Genomic DNA, 16,351 nt, shown 5'->3' with positions numbered 1-16,351 from the left:
GGGGCTTTGCCAGCAAGGCGGGGTGGGGCCTCTTGAACCATGGGACCCATAGCATGTGTTAGAAGTGCTACATGGATAAACTGGTTCTGGGTTCAAACCCCTACTCTGCCATGGAAGCTTGCTGGATGTCCTTGCAGTCCAATCTTCCTCATGTATTTGTTGTGAGAATAAAATAGAGAAGGGAGGAATGCTGTAACTCACTTAGCCACATCCCCTTGGATGAACAGTATGGAACAATGCCTAAATAAATAAAAAGATATAATTGTGTGGGCAGATAATAACTTATACTGCAGAAACATTTATAGAAAACCAATAACAATGAGACAATAGTTCTAAGATGGTAGTCAGGACATGCCAGAATATCACTGGAATCCCAGGCAGAGTTACATCCTTCTAAACTGTTTGACTTCAGTAGATTTGGAGGGCATTTGTTTAGGGCTGCATTTTAACAGAGCTATATATTTGGAAAACTGAGTACATGGCAGTTAGTAGTATCTGAAGCATTTGGCATATCTGCAATTAATCAAGAGTTAGGTACATTTGAAATTTTCTTTTGCCAGAAGGAACAGTCAGAATAATTTAAATTACCATTTCATTTTCCTATTTTAACAGGAAAATAGCACGTTCTTTTTCTTACTTTTTTAAAAAATTGCTTCTTGAAAGCACTCACATGGATTTAGGGAGAAAGAGTTTGCAAGCAGATGTCCGAATCAGAAGAAGAGCCCTGAATATAACGAATGCTGTAAGAGAAGAATCTTAGCATACAGTCTTGTTTCCGTGTTCTGTCTGAGCCCCCCTGCCTGGTCTGATGCACAGTGCATAATTTTCAAGTTGTGCATTTGGGAATAGAATTCAATGTATATAGACAATCTTTCTAAAAAACTTCCCGCAATTTTTCCAACTACCAATTACATATGAAGTCCAATATATGAAGGTAAGACAAACCTGGAGGGGATGGGCAGATGCACACATAAAATCTAGCCTGTTTAATATGCTTACAGTGCAAACTTAAACATATTTATTTATTTATTTATTTATTTATTTATTTATTTATTTATTTATTTATAATTGGATTTATATACCGCCGTTCGCCAAAAGGTCTCACGGCGGTTCACAATAAAATATAAAATCAAAGTAAAATCACATAAAATCCCATTATTACAATAAAAGATGGCATTCTATTCTATAACTTTCCCCACTTGTTCAGAGAGAGGTCGGGCGTTAATCCTGTAAGAGAGAGAGGCGAGAAAGACTGGCCGATGGATTAGGAATCTTGGATGGAACCCGGTATATTCAGAAGGAAATCCCACTGAATTCAGTGGTACTTACACCCTAATAAGTATGTTCACTCCCAATGAAAGAAAGTTCTTGGAGCCAGTTGCACAGTGGGAAAGGTGGGGGGGAGGGTTAGAACTCTGCATCACTATCTTTTAATGTTAATGTCAATGCTTATTTTATACTTTTAAGGGGTTTTAGGAGATTGGACTGGTTTTTATTGTTTTATAGCAAACCGCCACAAGTCCAAATGGAGTGTGGCAGTATATAAATACAAAATTAAATAAATAATAAATACATTATATCTCATACATGGTTTAAAATAGAATATTCCAGAATATCCATTTTTAAGACAAGAATAAATTGACTTCTAAGCCGATTAACTTGCATTTTATATGCATTTCTTTTGTTCCAATATTATCCTTTAATCAGCACAATCCTCACTATTATTCATAACTTCTGCTTTAATAAACTGTGTTTTAATAATCCGTGTGTTCTGTTTAAAATGGAATCAGCCAACAGGGGACACACTAGAACATTCTGGAAGAGGCAATAATGCACATATTTCTATTATTCATATACTGCCCCATTCTTTCTCCTGAAGGTTATATTTCTCAGCTTTCATCTCAGTGCAGAGAACTTCAAAAGGACAAGTGCTCCTTCAGCCAGCTGCCAAACTTAATCTTCAATCTGACATGGTTAGCCTGTCACTGCTATTAGCGTTGCTCCCCTCAGACAACTTGTGTAGGCTGTTAATATCATAAAAGCTCTGCACACCAACTCTTGCCTTTCAACTTAGCATTGCCCTTTCCCTTGCACTTAAGTTTAGCAAGTGTTACTAACACGAATTTAACATTTACCAAAGAATTATTTTAACTATGTTTAATAGGGGTTTTTTTTTGGGGGGGGGGGTTCTTTGAACACCCAAGAATTTAGCTAGCAGTTCCATCTGCTTAGTTTTGTTTCAAATTTGCTTATCTATAAAACAAGAAGGGGGGGGTGCAACTTTTTTAAAAGAAGAAAATGCTGTTTTCCTATGAAACCTGTCCAATTTATTATACGGGTACTCCCTACAAACCTGTTTTTTCCAACAAGCCAGGCAAAACCTTGCATTATTGTCTCGGTCTTATGTACATCCATACCTACAAGTATAATGTTACCTACTGGCAACACTTGAATGGGATCCTGCCTATGTGGTTTGTGACTTTCCCCCACTGTTCCTGCCTCTCTATTAAATAGCTGGCTGATAGGCAAATACTTTTATTTAAAGGGCTATGTATGCATGTTTATGTACACACTGTTCAATTAGATGTGCACTTATCAATATAAGCAGAAAATAATGTTGCAAACCTCCAGGTGAGATCTAGAGACCTAGAATTATAACTGATCTCCACACAACAGAGATTAGTTCCCTGGAAAAAAAATGGCTACTTTAGATTATATGTGGCAAAATCAACTGATATATGCATACATTAAGGAGTCTGTGAAATTTTAATCTGTATATTTTTGCTCCATTGTGTATTAGGAACTGGCACATGACAGTAGGCTTATCTCAATATGCCTTAAAAAAAAAAACATAATGCTTGCGGATAAAAGTCTAATAAATAAATACAGTTCTGCTGTGTTTCAATTTTCTTTGTACTGCTTCTGCTTATATGAACATACAAAAAAAGATTTCTTCTGGGCATCAACCAACAGCTGTGGTCCTGACACACGTTGTTGTCTGATATCCTTAACCAAGTTTCAATAGTACTGAGGGATATACTTCACAACATTGTCACTCTAAAGTAACTTTACAACTCTGAAATTTAATTCTCTGCTTTCAGAGATATTAAGAGCCTTTGAAATTATAGATGTGCTTACAAGGGCCTTATGGAGACATCTGGGGGCACATTTTATTGGAGAGTTTGTCTTAAAGAAAAGTTTGTACAAGAGAGTTAGAACTGCACAGATGTAAAACAGGATAAATTTGTTCATTCAATAATTAATTAGCCTTGAACAGAAATATAAAGTAGAAAAACAGACATGTAAATGCTCCAGACATAAAATGACCTCTCAACACTCTCCCTTAGTTGTAGTCACACGATAGGATTTTTCATACTTCTGCTAGATGTATCCAAAGGAATTCTGAAAGAACCCCATCCCATCCTTTATCAACCCCATCCTTTATCATTATTTAATATTTATTAGATTTCTTACCCACTGATCTCAAAAGTGACTCATATTGGGTTACAAGAAGAATAAAACCCCAATACATGAAAATATAAAAACCATAAAACCAAATCCCACCTACTCAGGCAACAAGAAAAATAAAAACCCCTCTTCCATCTCCCACATTCCCCCCCCTCCATCAGCGGCTCAGGGCCCCAGTCCCCAGGGATGCCGATAGTTTTTGGTTGTGGAGGGGCCCCTACAATCTCCCGCGCCCTGTCCTGAACCAAAGACCGGTCTCCCATGTGGTTTGGGAGATACTGATAAGTTTTACTATCAGTATCTCCCAAACCACATGGGAGACTGGTTCAAGCAACCCTGGAGCCACCAGATTATCTAGTTCAGCAACAATCTTTAGGTGCAGAGCGAAAGGTACTATGCATGACTTCATGCAAACTGGAGGGATTGCAGGATCCAGAGGAAGGGACATTTGAGGCCCCTTAAACTGGCTGAGCTTCCCACCAAACACCCTGGGGAACTGGTGAATCAAGTCAGCAAACTCTCCCTCACTCACCTGGTTACACACTCTGGACCATCAAGATATCCTCATTACTAACAACTGTCTCATCTTTCGCCAGCTTGTGGGTTCCTTGCACACCAGGCTGTTGTCCCCCCAATCTTTGCATGTACTGGCTGGGAGCATCTGGCATGGCAATGTGGCTCCAGTAGCCACATGCTTGGTATTGGACATCCCTGAAACAACAGGATGTCTGGTCTTGTTGTCCCCCACAATAAGCACACGTAGATTTCATGTTAAGTTGCCGCTGTTCACTGGGAAGGTCATGAGGGGGGCTGCTGGGCATACGTAGGCTGTGTGCTGCTTCGCTCAGTAGCAGTTCTCTGTCTGTTGGCGGGGGGTCTTGGGGCTCAGTAAATTGGATCACCCGTGTACTGGCTTCAGAGACTTTGGTCACCAAGACAACATAGTCTTTTAATGGGTATTTTAATGGGGATAGGACTATTGTGGCAGGTCACAATAGGACTATTGTGACCCGCCACGAGCCTAAGGGGAGTGGCGGGAAATAAATCTAAATAATAATAATAATAATAATAATAATAATAATAATAATAATAATAATAATAATATAAGGCTGTCTGGAAGGTGAGATCTTGTTTTTCAAATAATTTCTGCTGTGTCTCCCCTTCTGCAAGGTCACAGACCAACCAATCCCACATCATGCCTCCAGTGTTCGGGAAGTTGCAGTGCTGTGTCAATTGAGAGAGTTCAGCTACATATGATGCTGTGCTTTTGCTTGGCTTTTGGTTGCACATGTAGAATCCATACCTTCGCGTGACCTCAGATTGCCAGTATGCAAAATGGGTTGTCAAGGTGATCAGGATGTCTGCTATTGGTAGCTGATGTTTCCAACACTGATGTTTATTAATTCACACCAACTACAGCAGAACAACCAACTACATCAGAATTGAAGGCAGCCCTTACATAGGCTTAGTCCCTGCCCCCAACTAACCCCTGTATGGGAAACAAAACCAATAGCTATTTGGTAAGAAATAAAATTGATAAACTGTTAACCTTTCCAACAGCTCATAATATGCTAGATGTTCTAAAGGGAGCTGCAAATACTTTCCACTTTTTTGATGTATGTCATAATTGTAATTCCACAAGTTCTAAGCATGTGCCAAAACATTCTGAATGCCACTGACTGGTGAAATAAGCTAAGAGCACAAGAACAAAAGCAGCACATAAACTGGAACATAACTGATTTACAATTATGCATGACCCTCACATTATGGAGAATATGTAACCAAAGCAAGCTAGCAAACGGTGAAAATGTACTGAGTGCCGACCCAGCTAGTCACAACACTGAATGTTGCTAGCAACACATACACAAAACTATCTGAAAAACTGTTCATTTTAAACTGCAAATAAATTACAAAAGCAAATATTCAGGTGCTTAGCTTGAGAAGAAATAAGTTCTGCATCTAGGAAAATGCATTTTTGAATGTTTTATTTGCAAACATCGCATCACAGTATCTATAAAATCTTCAGTCTATTTTTCAGAGATGGTGTCAAAGGAGGCTGAAAATATTCACCAAAGCAGAAGAATTTGACTGCTAAGATTGCACATATGGCTGCTGCAGAAAGGGATGTACTCATTATCAACTGCTTTTGCTTGCTTCAATGACACCAATCCCTAATCCAATTCAGCAACATGACTATTGCTTCATCTATATGACTCCTGATTGCCTGGAATCATTCTAGGAAGGACAAAGTCCCTCTAAACCAGGAAAAAAGGCAGTGAAACAGCAGCATGGGGGAGATGTCAGTGAATAAGTCTGAAAAAGTTGTACGTTAAGAGTTGGACCTAAAGGTCTGGTGTTCTGCTGGTGTACAGAATGGAACCAGTGTAATGGAACTTTCCACCTGCCTGTTTTCTCTTCTGCCCAATGAGCCTTCCAACATTCTGCTTTGGGGATAGAGGGGAACTGTAAGGCCCCGCTGCCACCTCCCGTCTCCGAGGAGCTGCCACAGCAACCAGGGCCTGCTGCTGAGCCAGCTCTAGCAGAAGAGAGAGGGGCCTCTGAATGTGCAGCAGGGGAAAACAGCACAAGTCAGCCAGACTCTTCCCAAGAGGCATCTCTGGAGCAGCCACAAATGCACTCCAGCCCTGACAGCTTGCCTGAAAGATGCAGAGGGCGCAAAAGAGTGGTATTTGCTGAATGCCAAAGGAGCCAAAGACTGCAGGCACACTGTCAGAGTAGATGGGGCCCAGCTGGGATAGCTCCTGGGGAGGAGAGTGAGTCCTCCCCCAGGTGCAGCCAATTAGTTGGGCTGCTTTTAGGTAAGACAGCAGTAGTTCTTCGGCATGGGTGCCATCTATGCAGAAATCCTCCTGTCTGGCTCAGATTTCTTGACTCTGCAAACTCCTGACCTCCTGTGACTCCTATTGGCTACCCAACTTCAGGCAAATTTCTTTTGACTATCCACCTGGTAATTGGACTGGCTTTGTTGATTATATATTTATCTGGACTCTGACCTTGGCTTTCCCTTAACTACTCTTTGCCTCACCCTTAACTCTGCTTGCTTTGATACCTAACAACTCGGACTAGACTTTGACCTGGCTCTGGTATGGACTCTGGCTAGGCTCTGCAGCCCAGGCACCTCCTGCACAGCTGCCACTAGTTTTGGCCAGATAGGGCAGCATAGAAACCTTAAGAAACAGTGTGTGTGGGGGGGGGGGTAGGTGAGCAAAGTGCAAGTTTCCAGTGGGAAAGGTAAACCAGGAAATTTGGCCTTTGTTCCCTGGCAACAAATAGCCTTATGAGTTCTGCCCCCCCCAGAAGAACTTCACACACACATACACACACGCTAAAAACCAGAACCCATTTTTTGGCAGGATTTCAGAAAAATCCTGGCTCCTATTGCTGATATGGTCTTTGAAGCCAGAATGGTTTTAGAAATCCTGATTTTTTTTTTTTTGGGGGGGGGGGTCTAACAGACCCAAGAAGAAAAATACCAGGGGAAGGGGGAACTCAATCGTTGGACTGGCTTGGCAGTTCAGTTTAACTCAGGCTGCAGGAGAAGCCAGCCCAAGGGTCTTCTGTACCATGGGGAGCAATCTTCTCTATGCAGATACATCTGATCTTTAGTCCAGTTTAATCTTTAAGTGGCTAATGAACCAGGTAGGTTTGCAAACCAACCATATGAGTTCATGACTGAACCATGAACAGAACTACAAACATGCAGTTTGTGCCCTGAGGCAGTGAAGATAACCACACCTTCAGGTACCTGGAACATTCATTTCCATTTCCATTTATTTTTATGCTCTTCTGACTAAAGTCTTAAGCACTGAAAATCAGGAATAAGATCATTACCAGACACAAAAATTGAATCCAATAGCACCTTTAAGATCAACAAAGATTTATTCAAAGCATGAGCTTTTGAATGCATGCACTCTTCTTCAGAATAAATCTTTGTTGGTCTTAAAAGTGCTATTGGACTCAATTTTTGTTGCGCTAATTCAGACCAACATGGCTACCCACTTGAATCAGATACAAATACAGTCAGTGATACTAGTATAACCATAATACAATAACCGATCTTGGAATCAGCAAACACAATAGCAATAGTAAATATCAGTACATACCAAAAGTAATACAGCAATAGCATCATTTATAGTTTCTATATACAAGAACAGATACAGCCTGTTCTCAGCATAAACAAATATGGCTATCCATTAAATTGAATTACATGAGAGAAAAAAATTGCGACAGCCATGGTAATTTTACAGTCCCTTCCCTCCAGAAAGATTTGCAAGTTTCAGTAGAATGGGAGACAAATCATATCCTTTAAAAAGAGAGAGAGAGAAGCATTACTCTGAATTCATAAAATTTTGGACAGTCCAATAAACAATGGAGTAAAGAGTCTACGCATTCTGAACCACAACTACAACAGCTTCCATCCAGTGGGACCCTTTCATAGTGTCCATGCAATTCTGCCATGGCAATAGAGTTTAAATAAGCCAGCATAAAGGCTCATCTATATTTAGGAATTGTCAAGTAGTCTGGGTAAGAGTTTGAATATAGCAGACCGAGATATAAAGGAGAACACACTCTATGGGCTTGTATTTCAACAGTCATCTCATCTAAAGCATAACGACATCTCAAAACCAGTTTCCTCATAGAAAACAGACTAAGACTATCAATATTATTTGATGAAATCCCCAGCCACTCCAGATGGGAAGTTACAAAGCCTGTGCATGCAAAAATCAACTTTAACCAGAATTTGAAAGCGGATGACCAAACTGTTGCCTCTAAAGTTCTCATGCCAAGTTCAGTTCTCAGTACCATTCCTGTCACTCAGCATAGGGCCCCTGTGATTCTCCAATGGAATCTAGCAGCAAGAAATCTAACTGATCATAACAACTAGAAATTCAGATTGGAGCTCTATACAGCAATTGAGCTCTCACCTTAGAGGTATATGCTACAAGTCCCACTGATATATATATTGACCCGGATTAGCAAAAAATATCGAATGATTGCATTGGATCCACCAGTGGCAATATTTTGTACCTGCTTAATATGTTGTTTCCAGGACCGATTATATCAAAAAAGTTTACCCGAGTATCAAAACTATTTGGTTTGCTCTATTTTTGTCCATTTATTTCCCAGTTATATATAGGATGTTGTAATCATTTGGTAAAAACCATAATTTTGGGCTTGCTGTTATTAATATCCAATTTCCCCTTTACAGTACTGGGAGAAGGCTTCTAAATGACACTGGAGGCCAATTGGAGTGTGGGATAGTAGAAGAGTATTATCAGCATATAAGTGTGCCAGGGCTACCTGCAACTGTCAATACTTGGCACTGAAAATAAAAACCATATATGTAAGGAAGAAGTGACTGGGCTAGTGCTTTCAAGAGCCCATGGATCCCAAGAATGACTGGCGATTGCTTTCAAGATCCCATAGATCCCTTGCCCCCATAAGTTACATATAAATACTAGGGGAGGAGAAAATGGAATGCCCCATGCAAGGTCCTGTGAGTCCTTCATTCACAGCACTCAAAAATCTGTTGTCTTAAAATAGGAAAAGAAAAAAAAATTGGCAGTCATTAAAGTGTTTCTGCCCATCATTGTTCTGTTTTTTATTAATAATTCTATATAATAATTATATAAATCATCAATTTACCTTTGAAGCTCTGGGCAGTGAAGATCAAAGGAAGAATAATCTAAAGGATACATGCTTCTTCTGTATATGGGACTGTAGAAGTTGTGTCTCCAACAATATAACTATAGAATGAGACTTCCAGTGTGTAGCAGTAAGAGGTGTCATCCAGTAAGCCACCAAGGAAACGACGTCCTGTCCCTGCCTTAACAGTATCTTGATTGAAAGAAGTACTAGACTGCAAGGAAGAAGAAAAGCAGCTGGAGTACAATTGCTGTCACAAAACTTGTAAGTTCTTAAAAGGCCACACACATAAAATCATGCTTAAGATAACTGGTGAACTGACCTTTGTGCTGTCACTCTTCCTTCTCTCACGTTAGGTAAAAGCACAGATCTGGGCTGAACAAAGCTGATGACTCTTCAGATAAAGCTCTCTTTTTATATAACAATTTTTTATCCCTTTACTTTTACTTTTTCACAAAACCCAAAGAAGCACTGAGTTCTGCAGTGCATGGCCAGGCACATATAGGGTCTAATACTAGGCATGTTTGGTGACAAGGAAAATGGAAGGTGAGGGAGAAAAACCCAAGTGCACACATTTCCTCATCGGGAAGCCCTGAATTAGATTCTACCTTGACAGATGAAATCGCTGTAACCAGGAATTTCCTAAAGGAATGGTAAGTCAGTGGGTCATTCAGGTCTGCACCAGAAAAGGTAAATTTTAATGTGGAAATGGATGGAAAAGTCAGCCCCTTAAAAATGCAAATCCAAATGGTATCATTAGTGTGGAGACTGTCCCAGTGAAGTCATAAAGCCAGCAGTCCACCAACCCTTTCAAGCTTTTAGAATTCTGATACAGGGCGGTGAGTGCAACCACAAAATGGCTGCTGCAGGAGGCAGAGCCAACCACAAAATGTCAGAGTGAGGTTATGCATAACTGCTAGTAGCTCTTTAAGTTTTTGGGTAAAAGCTCTGTTTTACAGGATGCCTTTTTAAATGATCATATTGTTTGAAAATATTTTCTTGCATACACTTGGTTTATTTGTAGTCATGCAATAAAGATCCTTGTACTGTTGTGGCACCTGCTGCTGAATCAGCTTTTTAAAAAAACCGCAAAGCCAATCAGATCTGCAATGGTCAGTTAAAAGCTCTGCTAAGCAAAAGCTCCAACCGGCCTTGCCCCTTTTCTAAAAATGTTTTGCAAGTGCAAAGAAAGAAGGGTTTAGTGAACATGTGCAGCCTTCTATATCTCTTTTCTATATTCTACTTTAGGCAATGCAATGTTCTATCACAAAATCAGGACTGAATTGTCAACATATTGTGAGAGACCAACAATCACTAGGAACAATCACTAAGCAAATTCTTTGCTTATACTGCAGGTGAGCTACTGACAAAGCAATAAAAACTTTCCCATGTCTATCGTAAACCCCTGAAACCAGCTGTCTTCTCAGGGTAGAACATATGTTCATGCACTCCATGCAATCTCATAACTGCCAGGAATCAAAACCTGATAAAATGAGCATATAAAAGTGATATAAAAAATGCACACACACACAAACAAATCCTGCAGCTTCATTTGCTTAGCTCCATGCAATTAAGATGGATGAGAACAGATATACCTAAATTCATTGTAGCCCTTGATAAATGAGGTATACCGGGATATCATGAAGTTCAAAAGTACCTGCTGTTTTATTAGTATTCAGAAAGTTTTAAAGCTAATCTTGTTATGAAAAGGTGGATTTTGCAGGTTAATTGAAAGAGATGGAGTCTTTTTTCCATTAGCACAACAAGTAGGAAACATCACATGTTTCCCTGATGTTTTACGATAGTAACATTTCCTTTGTTTTATGCTAATGAATGCACCATGGCAGTCCTTTAAAAAGTCACCTAAGGCAGGGGTAGTCAACCTGTGGTCCTTCAGATGTCCATGGACTACAATTCCCATGAACCCCTGCCAGCAAATGCTGGCAGGGGCTCATGGGTATTGTAGTCCATGGACATCTGGAGGACCACAGGTTGACTACCCCTGACCTAAGGTACTAATTTTCAGCTTTTGCAGGGGAGTGTACCATTTTCTTATAAGAGAATAAGGGAAAGAGGAAAATTAAAGAGAAAAGCCCCACAGCTAATATCCAATTTGTTTTGCGACAATCCTATGGATGTCAGTGATCTAATTGTTTTAAATAATTGTACTGGGCGTGAGTTCACAGAGGCAATGGTAGCTGCATAGAATTCCTTCTTAATGGTATTCACTGCCATCTCATAAGCATTTTATAAGACGTTCTTGATGCTTCATCACCAGACTTCATCACCAGTTTTCCACCAGACTCACTCTAGCTGCCTCAGCTTCTGTTTTACAAGTGTTACTTTTCTTGGTTATGTCTCTCAGGATAGATATTGCTTAGAAAATTGGTTTCATACCTAAACACATGAGATTTCTTCCCTCTAGACTATTTAAACAGTATATATGTCACAAGAAGACAAGAAGTTAACAGGAAAATCCAGTGGCATGGATTTTCTTCCTTCTTTTTTTTCCTTGAGGGGGTATGTGTTACAAAGTAATTTCAAAACATTTCAAGATGGGTTGGGGAAAGCATCATATGGCAACATGGTTTCGTTTAGTCAGCAATTATTCAGAGGGCAGCTGTTCCATAGCACCCAATATTTCATACAGTTTACAGTTTGTTGCCACCAAATCCAATGCCAACTGATCCAAAATTCTATAGAATATTCAGTGAACAGTAAATACTTTTATCAACCCAATTGTCTAATTTCTCTGTGTCACTAACAAGCTTAATGTGATATCAGCTTTCTTCAATTCAAGCCCATTATATGAAATGACAACTTTATGCATCTGGTGAGGTATTCTCCAGGCTATAAAAGCCCCAAATTGACAGAATGACAGAATGAACTCAGTTCGAATCCAAGGCAAACCATTCAACATCAAAGTAATCCAGGTCTATGCCCCAACCACTGCTGCTGAAGAGGATGAAGTTGACTAGTTCTATGAAGCCCTACAACACCTTCTAGAAGCAACGCCCAAAAATGGTGTGCTTATAATCATGGGGGATTGGAATGCTAAAGTAGGAAGATAACCAGGATAACAGGCAAGTTTGGCCTTGGAGTACAAAATGAAGCAGGGCACAGATGGGTAGAATTTTGTCAAGAGAATACAATAGTCATAGCAAATGCTCTTTTCCAACAACCTAAGAGACGACTCTACACATGAACAACACCAGACGGTCAACACAGAAATCAGATTGACTATGTGCTCTGAAGACAAAGATGGAGAAGTTCTATACAATCAGCAAAAACAAGACCACGAGCTGATTGTGGTTCAGATCATCAGCATCTTGTGGCAAAATTTAGGATTAAACTGAAGGAAGTAGAGAAAAGCATTAGGTCACTCAGATATGAACTAAATCATATCCCTGACAAATTTACAGTAGAAGTGACAAATAGATTTAAGGAATTAGATCTGATTGAATGCAGAATTCCAGAGAAAAGCTAGAAGAGATAAGAATGCTTTCTTAAATGAACAGTGCAAACAAATAGAACAAAACTATAGAATGGGGAGGACCAGAGATCTTTTCAAGAAAATTGGAGATATGAAGAGAATGTTTCATGCAAAGATGGGTATGATAAGGGACCAAAATGGTAGGGACCTCACAGAAGCAGAAGAGATTTTTAAAAGGTGGCAAAATTATACAGAAGAACTATACAAGAGCAAGCTTAACATCCCTAATAACCACAATGGGATAGTTACTGACCTGGAGCCAGACATCCTGGAATGTGAAGTCAAATGGGCCTTAGGAAGTCTGAGCAACAATAAAGCTAGTGGTGGTGACAGCATTCCAGTTGAACTATTCAAAATCTTAAAAGACGATGCAGTAAAAGCGCTACACTCAATATGCCAGCAAATTTGGAAAACTCAACAATGGCCACAGGATTGGAAAGGGTCAGTTTACATTCCAATCCCAAAGAAGGGCAATGCGAAAGATTGTTCAAACTCCCGCACCATTGCACTAATTTCTCATGCTAGCAAAGTTATGCTCAAAATCCTACAAGCTAGGCTCCAGCAATATGTGGACCGAGAACTTCCAGAAGGATAGGCAGGATTTTGAAGAGGCAGAGGAACTAGAGATCAAATTGCCAACATACATTGGATCATGGAGAAAGCTAGGGTTTTCCAGAAAAACATCTACTTCTGCTTCACTAACTATGCTAAAGCCTTTGATTGTGTGGAGCACAACAAATTGTGGCAAGTTCTTAAAGAGATGGGAATACCAGAGCATCTTATCTGTCTCTTGAGAAAGCTATATGCAGGTCAAGAAGCAACAGTGAGAACTGGGCATGGAATCACTGATTGGCTCAAAATTGAAAAATGAGTTTGGCAAGGCTGTATACTGTCACCTTGCCTATTTAACTTGTATGCGGAGCACATCATGAAAAAGGCGGGGTTAGATGAGTCACAAATTGGGATCAAGATTGCAGGGAGAAATATCAACAACCTCAGATATGCAGATGATACCACTCTAATGGCAGAAAGTGAAGAGGAACTAAAGAGCCTGTTGATGCGGGTGAAGGAGGAGAGTGCAAAAGTTGACTTGAAACTCAACATCAAGAAAGCAAAGATGATGACATCCGGCCCTCTCAATTCCTGGCAAATAGATGGGGAAGAAATGGAGATAGTGACAGATTTTATTTTCCTGGGCTCCTAGATCACTGCAGATGGGGACCGCGGCAAAGAAATTAAAAGACGCTTGCTCCTGGGGAGGAAAGCTACGGCAAATCTAGACAGCATCCTAAGAAGCAGAAACATCACCCTGCTAACAAAAGTGCATCTAGTCAAGGCTATGGTTTTCCTAGTTGCAATGTATGACTGTGAAAGTTGGACCATAAAGAAGGCTGAACGTCAAAGAATTGAGGCTTTTGAACTCTGGTGCTGGAGAAGACTGTTGCAAGTCCCTTGGACTGCAAGGCGAACAAACCGGTCAGTCCTAGAGGAGATCAACCCTGACTGTTCCTTAGAAGGCCAGATCCTGAAGATGAAACTCAAATACTTTGGCCACCTCATGAGAAGGAAGGACTCCCTGGAGAAGAGCCTAATGCTGGGAGCGATTGAGGGCAAAAGAAGAAGGGGACGACAGAGAATGAGGTGGCTGGATAGAGTCACTGAAGCAGTAGGTGCAAACTTAAATGGACTCCGGGGAATGGTAGAGGACAGGAAGGCCTGGAGGATCATTGTCCATGCGGTCGCAATGGGTTGGACATGACTTCGCACATAATAACAACAACAAATAAAAGCAATACATTTAATATTTTTTTCACCAATTTGTGATTTTGTGTTCTGCACTGACTGCATATGTCATTTTATTGTACACTACTTTATACACTGCAATCATCATTTTATTTTGTTACAAATCTAATTAGAAATAAAAGTCTAGTAAAATTCAATCATAAAAGAACCTATTATATGAATCCGTAATTGTGTCAGGTTTTCAAATGTGCTGAGAATTCCCAGTGCAATGTGAACTATAGAAATCCTTGAATGACAATAAATTTGAACTCTGCTACATAACAACTAGAAAGGCTAAAAGGAAAAGGAGGGAGTCATGTAGTACCTGACAGTCATACAATCATTCATGAGAGTGTGTGAATAAGTATAAAGAACCAGGACCACTCCACATGGCAACAGTTTCCTTTAGGAGAACTGTTGTTGCTGCTGATGTCAATTCACTATAACACCAACTGGGCTTCAAAAGGAAAGCAACAAGCTTTCTCCTGCATATTTTCCAACCCAGTTTCCACAGTGGCCATCCCTCCACCCATGATTTTCTGAGGTTTGTTTTCCTGATAACTGATATAGCAGCATACCATTCTATCAGTATAGCATTGCATTTGTGAGGGGGAAATCCTCAAACAAGCCTTATCATGTCAGGGAGAATGGCCAAAATGAAGACAGAAGCAAGGAAAATGGCTGCTGGGTGCATATCCATAAAATGTTGCTGAATATACATGTAATCTCCAAAAGATTCTTAAGAGGGTCAGGGAGGCAGCTGGTCTTAATCTAAGAGACACTTAGAAAGAGCAAAAGTCTTATTATGATACCAGAGGCAGACCTAGAACTTTTCCTACTGGTGATAAGGTACTAATATTTCAACAGGTCACAAAACTGGCTGTTGTGTGGTCAGGACCCTTTGAAGGTCAGCAGAAACTGCCAAATGACTACTACCTGGTTAAAGAAGTAAATCCCATTTGAAAAATTGAGGTCCACCGTGATAACATGTTGAAGCTCTACAAGGACAGAAGTCGTTTTTCCTGTAAGAGCAAGCGAAAAAGAGCACAAGACTATTCCTGAATTGATTCTAGAAATAACAAATGAAAGTGACAAGTAAAATTTATGTTTCTACTAATCTAACTGGTTAGCAGCTAAGTGAGTTGAGAGATGTATTAATGTGTTTACAGCCATTGATTAGAAGTGTAACAGGCTGAACTACTTTTAATACTTTACTTGCCAACTGACACCGGTAATCACTCCCCCATTAAGGAAGGCCCCTATCTGTTGAATGGGCCTATGAGGGTCCTGGTGGCAAATGCTGAAATGAGGTGTTTTTAAAGGGTTCCACAGCAATTTAAAGATTTCAATAAAGAGTACTACCAGGAGCCCTTGACTCAGATAAGACAAGCGTTGTGAGCCTCTTGGGACATTACCTGTTTGTTACCTTGCCATTTGGGTTGAATGAGGCCAGTAAGACCTTTCAGAGGCTAAGAGACAAATTTTAAGCAGACTTTCTTTTCTCTGTGCTTATCAAGATGACATTTCTATCATGTCAACTACCTGAGAAGAGCATTTGCGGTACCTGCACATTATTCTACAGAGATTTCATAATGCAGAGCCCAGATGTGTCAGTTTGTCTTCAATTAAGTAATCTATCTAGGCCATAGACAGTGGCAGCATCAAGCTCTTAGAAGCTAAAGTAGCTTGTATCTAAGAATGCCCTGTGCCCTCTGCCAAAAGTAAGTAAGAATTCCTAAGGATCGCCAACTACTACAGATCTTGTAACCAACTTTAGCTAGATTGTGACACCACACACAGATTTGTGAAAGAAAAAGCTACAAACTAAGGTGAAGTGGACTCCAGAGTGTCAAGCAGCCTTTGATTTAGTCAAGGGAAAGCTTGTGCAAGTACTATTCTAATTGCTCCAGATTTCCAAAGGCCATTTGTTCTTCAAATTAA

At 40.1% G+C, this 16,351-nt stretch overlaps 1 protein-coding gene across 2 annotated transcripts in view; it reads right to left on the bottom strand.

Annotated features, from left to right (window-relative positions):
- Positions 1-16,351, bottom strand: part of BEND5 (BEN domain containing 5) — a 1,107,701-nt gene that overhangs the window by 98,350 nt on the left and 993,000 nt on the right. The window contains exon 11 of one of the 2 annotated variants that reach the window (XM_077333807.1): positions 9,136-9,349. In XM_077333807.1, coding sequence (XP_077189922.1) covers positions 9,176-9,349 — 174 coding nt within the window. In that variant the 3' untranslated portion in view covers positions 9,136-9,175. The remainder of the gene's footprint in view (positions 1-9,135; positions 9,350-16,351) is intronic. The other variant, XM_077333806.1, reaches the window with a different exon arrangement.

This window comes from Paroedura picta, chromosome 4 (assembly GCF_049243985.1).
Source record: "Paroedura picta isolate Pp20150507F chromosome 4, Ppicta_v3.0, whole genome shotgun sequence".
NCBI lineage: Eukaryota > Metazoa > Chordata > Lepidosauria > Squamata > Gekkonidae > Paroedura > Paroedura picta.
This window is presented reverse-complemented; position numbering and strand designations above follow the sequence as displayed.